We start from the raw sequence: 18490 nt of genomic DNA, 5'->3' as shown, positions 1-18490 counted from the left end.
CGGAAATTGTCAACAATTTCTGTAAATTAATGCAAATTGATTTTTATTTCTATTTTGACTTTGGTCCCTTTTCCGGAAAATAAAACAGTTAAATATTTCATAGTATGTTCTTTCTTTAAAACTGGAAAACATATCGTATGGTTGATACTCAAAGTGCATTTGTTATCCTCATTTATTTCTTTAAATTTACATTCACCTAGTCCTTTTTATAGGTAAAACTTGATGTTCATATTGTACAACATTCATGGTGTTATGATGTCATTGTTTGTTTCAATATTGCGCTCAGATTAGATAAGCATGATGTCTTTTTACCAATGATGTACATCGTTACTTACAAATATCAGCTCTTCTTTTATACCGATGTATGTTATCGGTTACATTTCTTTAAGAGTGAATACTCAATCGCAGAAGATACTGCTATTTTGAATCAAAGTGCATAATTATTTAAAATGTAAATATAAGTATTGATCACATTTTCCTTGCATTTCTGCTTTACTGTATATTCTATACTAGTTTGGACACAGAAGTTCAAGTGAGCAAATTACTAAGAAGTGCTAGCAGGCTTCATGGATTTAGCTTGCAGGCCCTTAACTGGATTCATACAGCATAAATGCAAGAAAAAAGAGATCAGTCCTTAAATCGCTGAAAATGATCATGTATATAGTATAATATGTGCTAGAAGTAGGTATATATTTTTGTTTGCAGAGAGAATCCAGACAAACTCTTTGAAGTATTTTTTGAAATCGGAAAGCCTACAGAGGATGCAGGTTGAAATATTTGAAAATATTACTTTAATTTTTCTAATAATTAGCAGCTGTAGGAAAAGTTCATGATGGAACAAATTTTGTTCATATTTTAAAACATACCGCCCAGTATTAAAGGGACTGTGTCACAGATTGGCACCAATTTTTTTTTGTTTCTGTAACAAATCTCAGGACAATTATCTAATAGAATGTGTTACGCTTTGATATCATAATTGTAAAAAAAAAGTACCAAAATGTAAAAAAAAAATTGTGTCCGAGACCGGGTTCGAACCCGCGTGGCCAAAATTGAAGTCCAGCGTCTTACTCACAGAGCTTATACTAACCGGGTGACATAATTAAGTTATACACCTACTTCGGTAATATCACGTGATAACACCGACTAGCCAATCACACATAAGGAATGAATTCTACCTGGTAGACATACCCAGTAATCTTTTTTAATGGAAAAATACGAAATAACTGCTAAACTTAAATAAATTGTGGTACTTCAGTTAGTAAGTTTCAATGCATTGTACACATCGATGCCAAGTTTATGTCAGTTTTTGACAATTTTCTTTCTTTTTTTTCGCTATTTTATCATACGTGAGACAGCCCCTTTAATACTTATTGTTGTATTACTTTAATAAAATACAAGAAATCCAAATATTCCAGAAGTTATTAAGAAGTTATCTTGTGCTTTTAAACAGGATCTTGGATTAATTTTAGTTTCCATTGTTTTATTAATTGATATACTTGTATGTTTTAATGTTTACATGTTTTTTTTTTATAATAAATATTTGGTTTAAAAAGTAAGATTGCTTTCAAAACAGTTATATTTGTTTAAATGTATGATATTTGTCATTTTGCAGCACCCTTCATCTTACAAAAATACCCTCTGGACTTCAACGATGAGGTAGGCATAAATCTAGGAGTCAAGATATCTTGAAGTAACATTTTAACATGGTACAGGTGGCAAACTCCATCGCAGTTGTGATGGGCCTTTTATTTATTAATTTCTCAAAAGAATAGATGTATTGGAACTGGCCTATGATGTTGTTAAGCTCAATTTTCAATTATACTTTCATGTCATTCTCAGTTAATAGTTTAAACTTATTTGTTTTACAACAATTGTGAAACAAGTTATTACAACCTTATATCGATCTCTCTCGTTGGCACGTTGTTACGCCATTGTGTGGTCTTGTGCTGTTGGGGAAACCAGAGTACCTGGAGGAAACCCGTTTGTTCGACTTTGTGACCACTAAATCAAACTCACCTGTGCCCAGGCCGGGAATCAAACCCAGGTTGCCTAGGTTAGAAGTGAGTGCGCTACTGAATCATTGTGCTAGCCGAAAAACCAAATCAGTCAATATAACTTTCAGAGGTCAGCAAAACTTCATATATGCCTGAACACAAGTCTAAAATTGTATATTAATTGAAATGCTATGCCTAACAAGTATTTACAATTTCAGGAAGTGATAAAATCTGTTCCTAAATTTGCATTTCCATGCAATACAGAAAGGTATACGTAAGTTATCAATCTCTGGCTGGGGCTAGACTTCTTCTCTTGTTTGCAGCTAGTTAAGGACTTGGACAGTATTTAGAAGTTCTTTTTTTTATAATTCATGATAAAAAAAAGTCATATAATTATATGCTTCCTGGTGGTTTATAGATATTTATCAGTGAAATAAAAGTTATATTTCAACAGTGAAAATATTAATTATTTATATTTGTTTGATATTTTTAACTGTTTTGAAATTTTAGCCCATTCTCCCGTTCTTCAATGATGTTTTTTATGAAATGTTGTTCCTTTCACATAGAAATTTGCGCGCTCTTGTGGTCAACTGAAATTAAATGCCATTTTTATCATTTTTAGCATATAATAAAAAGAAATATTGTTCTATTCAGTGTACATTTGCAAAATATTTCACCTCGTGAACACCATAAGTTAATATTTATTTGAGGCTACACCAGTCATTAAATATAGCTTTTGGTGCTCACCTGGTGAAATATAATGTGATCTTACACTGAAACAAACAATTATCCTCTATTAAATACTGTCTGAGCTCCTTTATTAATACTTATCAGTACATTTTACTAATTTGGGCAAAGTTTCCTCATATGTCATTTATATAGAAGTATTGTCAAAGACTTTTGTGTTGAACTTATTTTCATTGGCATGCAAAAATGTTATTGTTTAATTTGGATGCCATGCCTCTGCCAATAGGATCACTGGACTGATTCACATTAAATCATTTAGAAGAGCTCTGACATTCAAAGTCCATTAAGCAGATCACAACTACATAAAATATCCTTTGAGTAATGGTAAACCAACTAATTTTTAAATTAGTCAGTAATTGGTGTAAGTGAGTTTTTTATAAGATTGCACATTCACACCGGCTTGTATAGAGGCATTTGATAGGCATTTCATGATAAACACTAAGAAAGTTAGTATTTTTTGTCTTAAACATTTTATTGCTGCTGGGCTGCACCTGGCCTGCCAACTAAATAGTGTAGAAGACAAACTATAGCTTTTACTATTACTAAGACTGAGATATTGTTACTCTGAACTGATTGTAGAGATTTTTTAAGTAATTTATGTGCAAGATGGATGAATTAAAGGTAAAAGTCAGGGGTGGGATAGTGGGGGATGAAATGTACTGACGTGTATAATATATATATAGTTATCTTTGATACTTTATTCTGACTCCTCCTAAATATGACCTAACATAGATGGAAAAACTAACAACGTAAACTACATTTATAAATGTATATAGTGAGACTTGTTTGTTCAATGACTTGTATTCTTACATGTAAAGAAATGCATGATAATAACATTTTAACAGCTGTTTGACAGTATGATTGAAATATTAAAGTAGTTCCTAAAGCTGCACTCTCACAGATTTAACGTTTTGACAGCTTTTTTTATTTTTTGTCTTGGAATGAGCCAAAAATCGAAAATCCATGGAAACCAGTTATATAAGGCTGCTGACAAAAAATCGGATCGCAGAATTTTATATTTAAGTTAAAAAATTGATGTTTTATGCATTTTTCTTAAACCTTGAGTAAACGGTGTAAGCCATAAATCATTAATTTTCGAACAGAAATATGAAAATTTGCGATCTGAGTTTTTGTCAGCAATCTTATATCATTGGTTTGTAGATAATTACGCAAAAATTTGCTCATTCCAAGACAAAAAATAAAAAAAGTTTCAAACGTGGTAAATCTGTGAGAGTGCAGCTTTAAGAATAACTTGAATATGACAATTACAAATGTCTACATTAGTAAAAGGGGTTTAAGAGTGGCAGTTTTTTTAATGGTGCTGCAATATAACATTGTATTGATTCTAAGTAAACTATTTGCTGTGGAAATTTGTAAGAATGTTTTCCTTTAATATAACACAAGTATGATTATTTACATACATTGTATACACTACTTCCATTTTACATTTTTATGAAAAGAAGACGAGGAATATATTCTTAAAGTTCAAACAATAATACATCTATGTTACCAATTTACACTACAAACTTCAGAAATTAATAGTAAGCCATGACATACAGCAATCTCATGTCAGGAAGATAATGTAGATTAATATCTATGGATACTAAATTACAGCAAATTGTTTGTTAAAGATGCAGTCTGAACTTTGTGCTAATTCTCATGTATGGCCACCAGGAAACAGAACTAGTTTCATATACATGGAGTGTCAAGATCTTCTTTAAAGCTGAACTCTCACAGATTTACAGTTATTACAACTTTTTTTTATTTTTTTGACTTGGAATGAGCCAATTGTTGTGTATATACAGGTAGCTATGTAGTGATATAAGACTTCTGACAAAAGATTAGATCGCCATTTGTCATATTTACGTTCAAAAATTTATGTTTTATGGCTAAAAGTGTTACTTACGATTTAAGAAAAATGAGTTTTTCGGCAGTTTTCCAAGAAAATGAAAGCTTTCCTATTGTAAGTTGTTTTAAATGACTCAATTGAAGACATTGCTGCCCAAAATCAGCTGATTCTGAGGGGAAAAAAAAATGAAAATTCAAAACTGTCAATCTGTGAGAGTGCAGCTCTAAGAATAATTTGTTGAAAAAGTTACTGAAATCACTCAGATTTTCCATCTTGTGGAATATATCTATTAAAATAATACTTAATGGCCAATTTAAAAAAATGGGTATTTTAAACAGACAAAAATAAACTCAAGAGATTGATTTTCTTTTATATCTGCGTAATAGTTAAATTATTTACATATGTGACTAAATTTACATAATTTTATATGACTGAAAATATGTTGATTATTTCATTCTTGCGGTCTTGATGGCATGCTCCCAAGAATGACGAATGTATTTTACAATTTATTTCTCAGAATTCATACATTCTTTTAATTTCTCTCTATCATCTTATTTCTCTAGAAACAATTTTAAATTGTTTTCATAACACATGCGTTTGATTTATAGCACTTTCATGCAGAATTTGATATTCTTGAAGAAAATTTGGGTTCTAAAATTTGGAAAAACATAAAAGCCATATGCCATTTCATAATCTGTGAAGTAAAGATAAAGCACATTAATTTGTCATAAAATTATACAAATTAAGTTACTTGCTCAATTCTGTCTTGTAAAAATTGTTCATAATCATTATTTCATATCAACTAACAAGTTCATGTCTACCAGTCTTTGGAAGTGTGAACCAGTGTGAATCAAGCATATTCTATTTTAGAACTTGCTCATGGTTGAAGAAAAATTCCCTTTAAATTTTTGGGGAGGTTTTTATTCTTTGATTTAAGAACAAGTGAAATTAAATAAAAAAAAAGATAAGATTGATCATTACAGGCAGACCACAATTTGTTATTAAATGAATGCAGAAATGAAACCTCCATTTCCACTTATATATATTATAATTTATCAAGTTCTTATTCATAATATGTATCATTCATAAGGCAATACATAAAGATAAGTTTTCTTCAATTATCGCTGTGATTACAGGACGACGGTCGACCACTTCTCGTTCGTATTGACAGACTTGGATAGCAAGTTTAAGTTCGGCTATTGTCGACATGCGACAGGGGCTCAGACATGTCTTTGTATTGTAAGGTATGTACAAGCATTAAATCTGAACTGACCAATCGCCTACTTGTCAATCAAATAATCTGCTAAACTATGATATGTTATATTTAAATTTGTAAGTTAATAGTAGCTTATGGTTGAATTATCAAATGGATTAACTGAAAAAGCTCCCCAATTTTTACCACCTCAACTATCTACATTACATGCAATTGGCATGACACCAAAACAGCCTTATATATTTTTTTTATAACTGGTAATCAATTGGAGATATTTTCTATTCATGTGATACCCTGTCTGTATAAACAAATGCATGTGGAATGTCAATTAATGTATTCTTTTGTTATAAAACAAAAAACGTAATTTCCTAGCACCTTCGTAATCTGATGTAAGCATCATATCAATTAGTGTGGCAACTTTGAAATGGTTTTGTGCAGACCTGTTATATGTTTTATGAGAAAAAGGTTTGAAAGTGGATCAATTGTTGCCAGTTGATGCCTAGACAGGAAGCATTGTTAATGAGTTTATTCACAACATTTCTTCTGCAGTAGAAACACTAGAATTTAAAAATCGAATTACCCGGTACATTAATAATGCAGTCATAAACAGCTAGGATCTGATCTTACAGGAGTTGCCTTACAAACATTTATAAAACAAGTTCAGAGAAAATGATAAAGCCAGCCTTTCATAAAATTTTGTATTCAACAGCAACAAATATAAGATTTTTTGTGTCACATGAGATATTCATTGTCATAAATGAAGGTCTTGTTCACTTTTTGGTTAAATGTTTTATGCTAAATAAGTTGATCACAATTAATTCAATTTATAGAGCACTAGTGTTCCATAACTTCTGTAACACAAAATCCAAGATCACAATCCACACAGACAATATTCCTGTCACACCTAATTTACATGATGCCTATGTTCCTAAAACAACACCTATGACACAATTCTTATATTTCCTTATTGAATTATATTTATATTTCAGTTTTCTCCCATGGTTCGAAGTATTTTACAACTTCCTGAACACACTAGCCGAGATTACGAACCGGACAGATGATAATGATTTGACTCCCATGTTACGCAACGCCTACGTGCAGGAAGTGCCCACGCCAGGACTTCCTGTTACCATAGTAGCTGGACAAGAGGTGATTAGTATGCTTCAATTAGACTTAAATGGATGGGGGAAGTGTTCAAATTATTTTCTCCTTTACTTTTATTCGGGCTAGGCCTATTATAAGCAATCTTTACACAAAGTGTCCATATCTGGTCTTCTTGTTACAGCTCAGGGGGGATTACTTGTCTTGCTGTTTAAACCCGAGGCATATTAAAAGAAATGAGATTTGTTTTTGGCCTTTTTTTTAAGCCATTCAGTCTATTGCAATTACTTTATAATTCCGACCTGCAACAACTTTTATATGATTCATTTCTGTTACAGATGCTAAGTTTCAAGGCTCCGGACGCGAACAAATTACCCAGCATTCCTGCCAGCGTGAGTAGCTATACTGAGGTAGATTTGTCACGATTTCATTAAATGTATCTGTGGCTCCTCGCAAAGGTAGTAAATCAACTTTTTTCCTGTTTATTTAAAAGCCCTACACCTTGTGCATTTTTAAAATCTTTTTTTTTAAATTTGTGTAGTGTTTAGCTCATCTCTTTTTTGGAAGAAGAAATGTCTAGGTATTCAGATAGCCTGGTGTTTTCATGCACAGTGCAGATAGCCTGGCAGCTGTTTACTCCTCAGCTCTCTTGTTAATAGTCATTAATGACACTGAGATATATATCAAATAAAAGGTCCTTATGTGACATTTCACGCAGCCGATATGTGTCTCGGACAAAAATGGAGCACCGGCCTGCTTCTCTGTGCTGTTCCTACTCAGCTTCTGTTTGATGATAGACAGGGCTTACCAACTTTTCTGCTGTATCATTTCAGAGAAATCTGCTGGAGTATTACAATGCCATAGACACAGAGAAGATGATGATGATCTTTGCTAGGTAAGGTCTTCATGTTTATAAATGCAGTATGCTTTAAGGCTCATCAGTTGATACATTTTATTGTTAACGAATAATGTTTAACTTTTGAAGCTGATTTTAACATTTTGCAAGGAAAAAGGTCAATAAGTAAAAATATACAACCAATAAACAGTGTTATGTTTCATATAAAGTTTCATTATGTGTACTAATTTAAACACAAATGAACCTAAAATGTTAAATGAAATACAAGATGGTATTTTCACATTTCAGCATGTTACATGAAAGACGTATTATAGTTACATCAAAGAAACTGAGTCGACTGACAGCCGTGATCCATGCTGCGGGATGTTTGCTCTACCCCATGTACTGGTAGGTACTGCTTAGTATTTAATAACACTATATGTTTAAGCATGCTACCTGTATACTACATTAAGGCCATCCTAAATTGATGTTTTATTCAATGGATTCACTGGTATGTTACTGGTTACTTGCTGTCATGTACGCGTTACTTCATCTTTCAGGCAACACCTCTACATACCTGTACTTCCGGAGTTTCTCATAGATTATCTCACGTAAGTCTCTTTGAACTCTGGACTTAGAGTCAGTTAACTATGAGTATCGCAAAAGTTTTTGCAAGTTCTTACCATAAATAACTTTGCATAGGACACACTTTTCCCCATCAGAATTTCCATAAAATTGTTTAATGCAGTATAATTTGTTTAAGGTAGATGTATTTTCAATTTCGAGAAAAGCAAACTTCTGGTGTCAAAATGCATGTACATTTATATACATGTCTATGCTTATTAAAATAGTTTTATCAAAATAGTTTTTCCTGCATTATTATGATAACTTCTACAATGTACATGTATATTAAGGCTTAAAAAGGCAGATTATTGCCTGTTTTGAAATTGTATTGATTTCAGTTTGTGATTTATTTGCAGAGCTCCGATGCCATTTGTGATAGGTGTCCACAGTACTTTGATGGAGGTAAGACTGGGATTAAATCATTTCATTTTCCTGTTACAAAAATCTCCATAATGTTATTTTAAGCTTAAGCTAGTGTTGGAAATCGGTTCCATTTTGATTTTTGATAATCAGTTCCACGTAATTGATTCTCAATAGTATAATTGTTTTTTCACAACATTTTATTTGTTGTTTTAATTCTTGTAAAATAACTTGTAATCCTTAACCATGCTTAAGTTATGTGTATGTTTGAAGTTATTTAGTGTTGTTGTTGCTTTCGGCCATATTCTTAACGATAACATTTGAACACCTCAGAATGTATAAATGAACTCAAAGTAGAAAATTAGCTGAACACAAATAACATTAGGAATGAAGAAAATCAACTCTCCCAAATCTATGATCAATTATGACCAAGTACAATTGATTGTCGCCGATTTCAGGCCCAACCAATCAATTTTGTACTATTATAATAATCAATCATCAGAACATCACTAGCTATTACAACCCATCATCCTTCTTCTTTGTCATTTCATGTTTTATATGGTATGTATGGATTGAAAGTAACTGTCTATTGGATTCTTTTAAACCTTAATCAGTGTTTTCAGAAGTATACTTAATAAAGGTTTGAAACTTTTGATTGATGTATTAATACATGACTTCAGAGAGCTCTCAAGATGGAACTAGGAGATGCCGTGATTGTGGACGCTGACAAGAATGAGATCACCACAGAATATAACGATATTGAAAATCTTCCTGATGAAATGGTACGTGTTGCCAAATGTTTCATTTGATACTTCAAAGTAAGGTAGTTAATGGTATATAGGCGTCAACAGTTTGGATGAAACATATTTTACAATACATATTTCAATTCAAATAATTAACAATTTGATAGGAAGCAGAATGCTCATAATATAATTTCTTAAAACTTTGTGGACTCTGCATGGATGACGTTAACAACATTGTTAACTTTGGAAGAGCTCTGAACAATCGGTCCATTTAGTTTTATTTAAATTCAGCTCTTCTTTCACTATGGTAACATTGTCTCTCTAAGATGCTTTATAAATACGGCCTACCATTGGTCGGGAGTTTAAGACTCAAGATTCAAGTGAATTCCTGATATCATTTAAGCAATCTCTTAATTCAAACATGTCCAAAGCCAAACCAATATTCAGGTTTGGATCGCACACTGGACAAATATTACACACCAGATTAAGACTTGGCTGTAGCTCCCAGACCCTTAACTATGACCTTCATCGAAGATCAATAGTCGATTCCCCTTTGTGTCGTTGCAGATCCGTCGAAACTGCCGAACACTTCTTACTTTATTGTCCACTGCTTGTAGACATTCGTCGCCGCTTCTTAAGCAACATGCCATGTTCACCTATTTATCAAAATCTTCTCTATGGAAATGAAACTCTTTCATTTGAACAAAACAAAGTAATATTTTCACTTGTGCAATCGTACATAACTGCCTTTAGGCGGTTCTGTTAGCAATGAGCAGCAACAAACAATTTTCATTTCTTATCATTTTTAGATAATATTAAGATGAAAAAACCTACCAATTATAATCATTGTCAGCGAAGCATATGCCATGTCTCATCTGTTTTTATGCACTTTATCTAAGTAGAGGAGCAGAATTAATACAAGTTATTTCTAGTTTTCTAATCTTCGAACATATTGTGATGTATTTCATTTCTATACATATAACGTATGTATGTTTGTATGCTGTTTGTCAAATAAATAAAGTTTAAACTAAGATTCATTAGATTTCAAAGTACTATTACTACAAATGGTGAGAATTCTTTATATATAACATAAAATAAGTTTATTTTACACATCAATTAGAACTAAATTAAAAGGAATGATTTTAGTATATAAATTGTCCTGAGTCAGAGTGAACATAGGCTCAGGAAACAGACCCAAGCATTCTTAATCAGGCTAAGAGAAATGAGACCATATTTTAGACATAAATATGTTTATCTTCTACATTAAAGTTTAGAAATTCACTTATTAAAACTTAACAATAGCAATCTATTCTTAATTTGTATTGTGACAACACATTTTTTTCAAATTTAATTAGTGTTAATACTTTAACTTAACAGCACAATAAGATGAGGGCTGAAAATGTTTAAATGGGAATTTAACTGTCAAGCTCAGTCATCATTATATATTGTCTTAAAACCGTTTTGTGGCAATCTTGTTTTTCCAGGCTTCCTACTTTAAAGTGTCACTTGAAGAAAGTGATAGATCATTCATAGATAATGGTTATGGAATTAGTCTGAAACATTTCATAGACTTTAACAAATTGGTTTGTTATTTATATACATGGTAAGATCATTTCCAGGCATCCTACCTTAAACGTCACTTGAAGGGTGAGAAAGTGAAGGCCTCCATGCTGGGATCAGGGGACGCCATCTCTAAAACATTCATGATGTCCCTCGTCAAACTCATAGGTGAGTATTCTTATTCTTTTGAGATTTCATGCATACATACGTCATTAGTAATAAAACTGCATGGATATTATTATACCCTTCCACTTAGTTATAGGTTAGTGGAAAAGTGCCTTGTAAAAGCAACATTATTGTGTGTATGTTTTTAATTGTATACTTACAGTACACAGAACGGTAAACATGGAACTGGGGAGGGGGGATTTGGGGGCTTTTATCCATCTATACATTTTTAAAATATCTTTAAAAGACTGAAAAATGAAAAGTTTCCATTGTGACCAGGTGGATACAGAGATGCCTTGAAGTTTACTGAAGGGGATCCAATCACGTTTAACCCAGAAGCATTTGTCCAGTCCCGCCCTGCTTCCATGCAGCCATTCCTGGAAAACATGCTCTGTCTGCAGATCTTCCAACAGGTAAAATGTTACGATGGTCTTTGTTTAAGAGAAAGGATTTTGACTTATAGATGAAAAGATAAAAAAAAACCTGTTCAATTCTCAAGGCCCATCTTAGCTGTTTATCAGAGACATGTTTTGAACCCATCAAGTCGAAGGTTTCAGGAGGGAGACATTGTCTTTTTGTCTGTCACATTTGTTTCTGTTCAGATGTGACCTTGTTAAGGATTGATCCGATAATGTTCAAACTTGGTCAGAATGTTCCCCTTGATAAGATCTCACTGCATTTTAAAATGAGTCACATGGGGTCTAAAACTATGGGACTAGGTCTAATCTTAAAAATAGGTCTTGGGAACATACTAGAGGCAATATATCTGGTCCAATAATTATAAAACTTAATCATAACATTTTCCTCTATGAACTCAATGACTAGATGGAAACTGGGTCGCGTAAGGTCAGACATTTGATCACCAGGTCAAATCTTTGATGTCCGAAACCAAATATTGGTAATGATTGGTTAGACTTTGTTCAAATTGCTGTCAGAATATTCCCCATGATGTGATCTTGGTAATTAAAGTGGGTCACATGGCTCAAAAACTAGGTCATAAGATCAAATCTTACAGAAATCTTGGGAACAATCAGAGGCAAAATATCTGCTTCAATCTTCATGAAACTTATCAGAATGCCACGATGGAATCATAGATAACTTTAAAACTAGTTCACATTGGGTCAAAAACTAGTTCACTAGGTCAAACACTCTAGATGCTATATTTTTGTTGGAATATTTCAACAACACTTGATTTTCATTCAATCTACTTTGGCCAACCAGGCAGGGGCTGTCAATTCAATAAAACTGCCTGTTTAAAAATGTATTATTTGTGATCCTTGATCTTGTTTAAATTTTATGGCTTGTCCCTTAGGACGGATCTTTTTTTTTATGAGTCAAGAGAGACATAAAAAGATTGGGAGGCACATTTCAGTTTATTTGTACCATATCTTTGTGTTAATCAGTTGGATTCAAACATTGAGGGATAAGGGTGGGTTAGTGGTATTCAAGTCTGTCAGCAAATCGTTTTCTTTGCCTCTCAAAATTGAAAAAAGGGTCCATATTTTATACTGTTCTTATCCTTGTCCTTAGGCACGCCTCAGTGATTCCACTCAGTCCAATGCCCAGTTATTTTTACAGTACATTTATAACTTTTGGATTCTAATTTTAAAATTAGGTGAAATGTAAGCTAGGAATTGAATACAGCCCCTGTACTGGTTGCAAGGAATCAGACTTGAGAGAGATTGATTTTAGATTGCAGTTTTTTTCACTTTTCACAATCAAGCTAAAATAGGATAAACTTAGAGCTTTACAAAGCTTTGCATGTTATATGTTTCATGCCTTCCAGACTTGAAATGAAATATACAGAAATGTTGTCCTTCTATTTCAGTTTATCAATGAACGCCTGGACATGTTGAATATTGGTCGAGGATTTGCTGACATATTTGAGCAAGAATGTCTCGTTCACGCTGACAAACTCAATGCTCAAACAAGATACAATGAATGGCTCGGAAAAATGAAGGTATGTTTGTATTCGTGGAATATGTGGTTGACTTTCCCTTTTGTAGAAAAAAACACCAAATGGTTATCATTATATTAAAAGTTGACAAAAAATAATAAATTTTAATATAAGGCAAGTAAAATCTATAAATTTGTAAACCTTATTTTTTGGATATAATCTATTTTTGTACAGTGTCATGTTTGTCTATCATCGTTACAATGTTTAATTTTAGAAACAAGGGAAGAAACTCCAGAGAGGTGGCAAGTACGCTTGGTCTGATTTCAAAGTAAAGGTAAGAGTTACTGGCCCTTGTTTGTTTATGTAGAACTGTAATGATGTGTTAGCAACTTTAAACAGATCAAATCTTTGTTGTTTATATAAAATATACAAAGTAGAATCAGAGTATTAGACTTTGGTCAAATAACAAAAAACAACAACAGAATTTAGCTTTTATCATTGTAATGTAAGATGTTGTTAAAATATTTAATATAAAAAATATGATAGACAGTTTCCATTACAGGTTTTTTCCCTGTTCACATAACATAATATGAGTTTTCAATCAATTTTTTGTTCACTTGTATTTTGTTTGCATATAATCTTACCTAGCATATTATCGAAAGAAGAATTTGGTAACATGTATTTTATTATGTAAGTTAAAGTAAATACTAATATTTTTTTTGTTAAACTCATATGTAGCTACAAATATTCTATTGCATGGACTTTAAAATTGTAACAAATATAAAAATTGGACAGTTAAAAAACATATATTTTCTTAGTTTATTTGTTGATCATTTAAAATTATGACGAGTACCAGAGCTGGATGTATAATCTGTATGCTACCGCACACAATTTAGGCTAGACCGGCTATGATGGAAGCAAGGGGCTTTATGGATACAGTTTCACATCGGGTATACCTTAGGGCTGGAAATCTTACTCTGTTGTTTATATTAAATATTTTAAATAAGTTCATGATGGGTTTGGTATAAGTTGAATAATGTTGTATTCTGTAGGAGTATCGATTTTTGGTTTATTGAACTCTATAGGAAGCTTGCTACATAAAAAAATATTTTACATGGGTTGGTTTGAAAAATTTTGGGTATATCAAAAAGCGTAATAAAGCCATCTTTTCAGCTTTATTTAGTTGCTTATTTTTGTAGCAAATATCACCAGTATGTTGTATAAACGTTATGATTTTGAATTTTTTAGGCCATACCTGCTATGAAAGAAATGCAATCAAAGTGGGGAAATTGGTCTCACAGGGTATATAACTCTTGTTTGGTTACTAAAATTCTGCTGACTTGGTCCCTTTAACTTCTTAAGTCATTCTGAATAGTAGGGATTAAAATCGGTCTAAAACTATAATCGGAAATAATCAGTCAAGCCATTTAAATCAATTTTTGATTATATAATTGAAATTAAAAAAAAATGTAAAAATGTTTAAAATAAGTGAACAAAACAATGAATAATTGTGAAAGCAAATTCTCATGTTGTGTTTTGAAGTATTTTTTCAATTGATTAACCTTATTAGCTGAGTTCAATATTATTTATCCCGTTGTTTTACCATTTTCTTCTATTGAAAAATAACGACACATAGCAATTCTGAGATTATGCAATTGATTATCAGTGTCCTTAGTTGTAAACAACAGTTTTTTTGAGTATTTTTTTCCACATTTCTCGATCATCATTTTATCCCTACTAATTAGACTTCTATTTAACTCCTTAAGTCAGCAGATGTTTTAATCACAAAGCCTTTCTCACAATTTTTGAGTGAGTTTCTGGGGGTTTGATACTAATAATTTGGCTTAATCTTTTAAGCAAGTCCTGTTTTTCATTTTGACAAATAGTTTTGACAAGGATTATAATAAAAGTACATTAAGACCACTGAGGCAAATTTTAGTTAATTCTCAATTAATGAGTCATTGGTGGTAAAGTGAGTGTGTATGAGCTGAGTAATTACGTGATAAATATTTAAGAAAGTAAAATGCCATATTAAAAAACAACAGAGGGAAGATTCTTGTAATTGAAGCATGTTGTCAAAGAAGTCATTTTGCATGGCCTTATGTTAAAGCAGAACTAAATATGTTAAATGATTGCATGTATATGAATAATATATGAGGTTGACATATGATATATATTTGATATTGATAAGTAACATGTGGAATTAACATAATATAGATATTATTAGCTTGTCTGTTTATTGGGAGAGAAAAAGTCCGGGTACCGTGATAGCTGATGTGTCGTTGTTGACGGTGTCATACTCATCATTGTAGTCAGAGTACAATTCCTTAAGCCAAAGCCTTAACGCGAAAACCAATCATAAAATTCAAATGAAACTTATACACATATTACCAGTGACAGTTTTGCACCAGTGGAGCAAGTCCCATAACTCTAGCTTTAATCATTTGTTAGTTTTGCCTTATTTCAACCGAGACATCCACTTTAGACTAATGTCTGCCATTAGCTATGCACCTCTCTTGTTAGATATTCTATTAAAAAGTTTATTTCATCATTTAAACAGATATAAAAAAACCCACATACATGCAAATATAATGAAACAGTGTTTTACAGTAAAATATTTAAATTTAGTTAATAAAACTATTCCATGCATTTTTTACCTGCTGTCCTGCTGTTGATAATTATGGAAGTATTTGACAACATGCTCATCTTACTAACTTCTATGTTTATTCTCAATTTGGTCTGTGATGTCTTGCAAAGTTGGATTGGTATGACTATGCTATGTTCATGTGTTTCTATTTCAGAATTTCTTCTTTCTGTGTTTTCTAAAGAAATATTGTGTGATTGTGATAAGCAGGGCTAAAATGTCTCCTATTTCACGACTGAAGTAGTGTTCTATCAGTTATTTCCCTTCTCTTTTACATGCAAAAAAATAATGAGTTTTACAAATTTATTTATTAAATAGAATTTTTAACCTTTGAAGTTTGTATACAATAGTAGGTCTTGATCCTGAAGTTAACACTTTAAATTAATATCAAATGTTCAGTGTGGAATGTTGAACTGCCATGCATTCAGTAAACGTATTTGCGGCAAACGTTTGCTGTTTGGTTCCCCGCTTACAGTGTATGCACTGCGTTTCAATAAGGATACAAAACAGTTTGCTACTAACATTAAGTAAACACTAGCCTTACTGAATGCATTGCTGGTTTGCAATTAATGCATGATGCCTCTTCCATTTAATTTAAATTTGATATTTCGTTGGAACAATATTTCTTGTAAGTTTGTATATATTGATTGATAACATTTTAATCTTAATGTACAGCTACAGTGCACAAAAATAATAACTCGACCAAAATTTGTCATAGATTTATTATAACAATTCATATTTATAAATAAAATCAGCCTGTCTAATATTTTGCTCATGTCACTTAATTTAATGAATTTTTTTTTCTAAAATTTAAAGAAATATGCCCTTAAGGATTTATCAAGAGCTTGTTTTATTCCCCAATCCTAGGCAGGTCCTGCTATGTCCAGTGCTGTTGAGTCAGTAAGTGCAATGTATCCCAGCATGCACTGCAAAATGTACTTGTTGACCTTGTGACCTTGCATCTGACCTTCATGCTAAATTTTGATCTCAGTTACTAGGAGACAAAGTGTTCTTTGTTGCTAGGTGACACATTGTTTTGTTGTAGGTATTTTATTTTGTATGCAAGATGTAATATAATATTTAGGGCAATTTTTAACAACTGGTTATTTTATTAACAGTCTAACAAAATATGCCTTTGATTGTAAGTTTTAAGTTAAAGTGAATTTTGTTTTTGTTGTGTGTATTGCAGATGCTTTCAATTTTCTAACCTCGCTTAATGATACAGCCTGGGAAAATATCAATGTTGTATTATATGTTGTAATTTTTCTTTCAAGTTTTCCTGCTTCTAAAATATTATTTTATATATATGTAAACACTATATTTGATGTTAACCCACCTAATAATTATATAATGCAGAACATAAAAACAATCACCTCAACATTTCCAGCACTTGTTTAGAGATAAATGACTTTGTACCAACCCCGACAGGCCATATTTGACTTACAACATTTCACTGGCACTCATTGCCAACAAGATAATTTAAAAGGAGAACAGCAGTATATTTTTACTACTTCTTCAAATATGATAATTATCAAAAATATGAATTGATTCACTTTCATTTGAGATAAAATTTGGATGTTAACACCAAAACTATTATCCAACGACTTAATTATGATTAATCCTCAAACCAATTTCTTTATTTTTTAAACCCAAAAGTTTTCTTGGGTTACATTTTATTAACACTGTTGTGCATATTTATTGTCTCACTGTCATTCCTGCTGTGTATATCATATATGAAGCATTTCAGATCATAATGAAAATAATGTTCTTACATTTGCCTTCTCTAACGTTTCCAGGTGAAGACGCAAGGCAAGAAAGCCTATTCCAAGGCCAAAACAAAGATTAGTGACCTCACAAAGGTTGGTCAAAATAATTTACGGTTATCATATTTGAATGCCTTTGTATTGTAATGCATAAATGCAAGTTAAAATTGTGCTGAACTTGTTTTGCATTGGTGTATTATATATTGTGCTTTTTCATGTTAACTGTTCGGATTATTTAATTGTTACTAATTCACATGTGTAATTAAGAGAAATTATTTCTAAGCTGATCTCAGATTACAGCAGTTTATATATGATTTTACAACAGTTATTTATTGTTTCTGAGAGTTCAGAAACACAGTTGATGTATTGTTGTAGCCTTGGTGACAAGCATAAACCTTAACCTTGGCCATTAGTCAAAAACCATTGAAACTTGGTATACAGGTTGCTAGAGGCAATGTTTATAACAAGGTCCATTACACTTACTTTAATAATTGTTTAGTTAATCCACAGAAAAAATAACAGACAGACAAGTTTTGGCATTTAAGCCTGGGTGTTGTTGTCTGTGGCAGTGTCATTTAAGGCTTACCTTAATTTTTTTAAGATATATAGATGAAACTTGGCACATTTTGAGTTAATACACCCATTTACAGGCCCATAACTCTGGTTTTATTGTTCAATTGTGCCCCATTTTTGACTGTAAAATCAACAACAGTAGGCAAGTGTGGGTGTTGTTCTCTTGTTATTAAAAATGTAAGTTAATCAGAACTGCATATACATATCTGGAGTACTGACATTGGTAATTCTTTGCTCTTGAAAAGAAATATGTATACAAGCATATTGATTGTGAACATGGCTTTGTGTGCGGGCATGGTTTAAAAAATGATATTTATTTCTGTAATTATATTTGCACTTTAACCTTTGCTTTTGTTCAATGGACAAATGTATTAGATTTGTTTTCAGTTACCAGTTTTTGGATGTGCTTTTATTTCATTCCC

At 31.9% G+C, this 18490-nt stretch overlaps 1 protein-coding gene across 11 annotated transcripts in view; it reads left to right on the top strand.

Moving 5' to 3' along the window:
* Nucleotides 1-18490, top strand: part of LOC128223725 (DENN domain-containing protein 1B-like) — a 30226-nt gene that overhangs the window by 2684 nt on the left and 9052 nt on the right. For 2 of the 11 annotated variants that reach the window (XM_052933065.1, XM_052933058.1), the window contains exons 2-20: nt 706-767; nt 1613-1656; nt 2213-2268; nt 5727-5834; nt 6793-6952; nt 7243-7296; nt 7738-7799; nt 8049-8147; nt 8300-8350; nt 8720-8765; nt 9404-9505; nt 11086-11194; nt 11471-11604; nt 13020-13151; nt 13363-13422; nt 13985-14038; nt 14337-14390; nt 16600-16632; nt 17529-17591. In XM_052933065.1, the coding sequence (XP_052789025.1) occupies nt 706-767; nt 1613-1656; nt 2213-2268; nt 5727-5834; nt 6793-6952; nt 7243-7296; nt 7738-7799; nt 8049-8147; nt 8300-8350; nt 8720-8765; nt 9404-9505; nt 11086-11194; nt 11471-11604; nt 13020-13151; nt 13363-13422; nt 13985-14038; nt 14337-14390; nt 16600-16632; nt 17529-17591 (1483 nt within the window). The remainder of the gene's footprint in view (nt 1-705; nt 768-1612; nt 1657-2212; nt 2269-5726; nt 5835-6792; nt 6953-7242; nt 7297-7737; nt 7800-8048; nt 8148-8299; nt 8351-8719; nt 8766-9403; nt 9506-11085; nt 11195-11470; nt 11605-13019; nt 13152-13362; nt 13423-13984; nt 14039-14336; nt 14391-16599; nt 16633-17528; nt 17592-18490) is intronic. The other 9 variants (XM_052933066.1, XM_052933060.1, XM_052933067.1 and 6 more) reach the window with 6 other exon arrangements.

Source organism: Mya arenaria, chromosome 17 (genome assembly GCF_026914265.1).
Source record: "Mya arenaria isolate MELC-2E11 chromosome 17, ASM2691426v1".
Classification (NCBI taxonomy): domain Eukaryota; kingdom Metazoa; phylum Mollusca; class Bivalvia; order Myida; family Myidae; genus Mya; species Mya arenaria.
The sequence above is the reverse complement of the archived record's forward strand: the minus strand, read 5'-3'. Positions and strand labels throughout refer to the sequence as shown.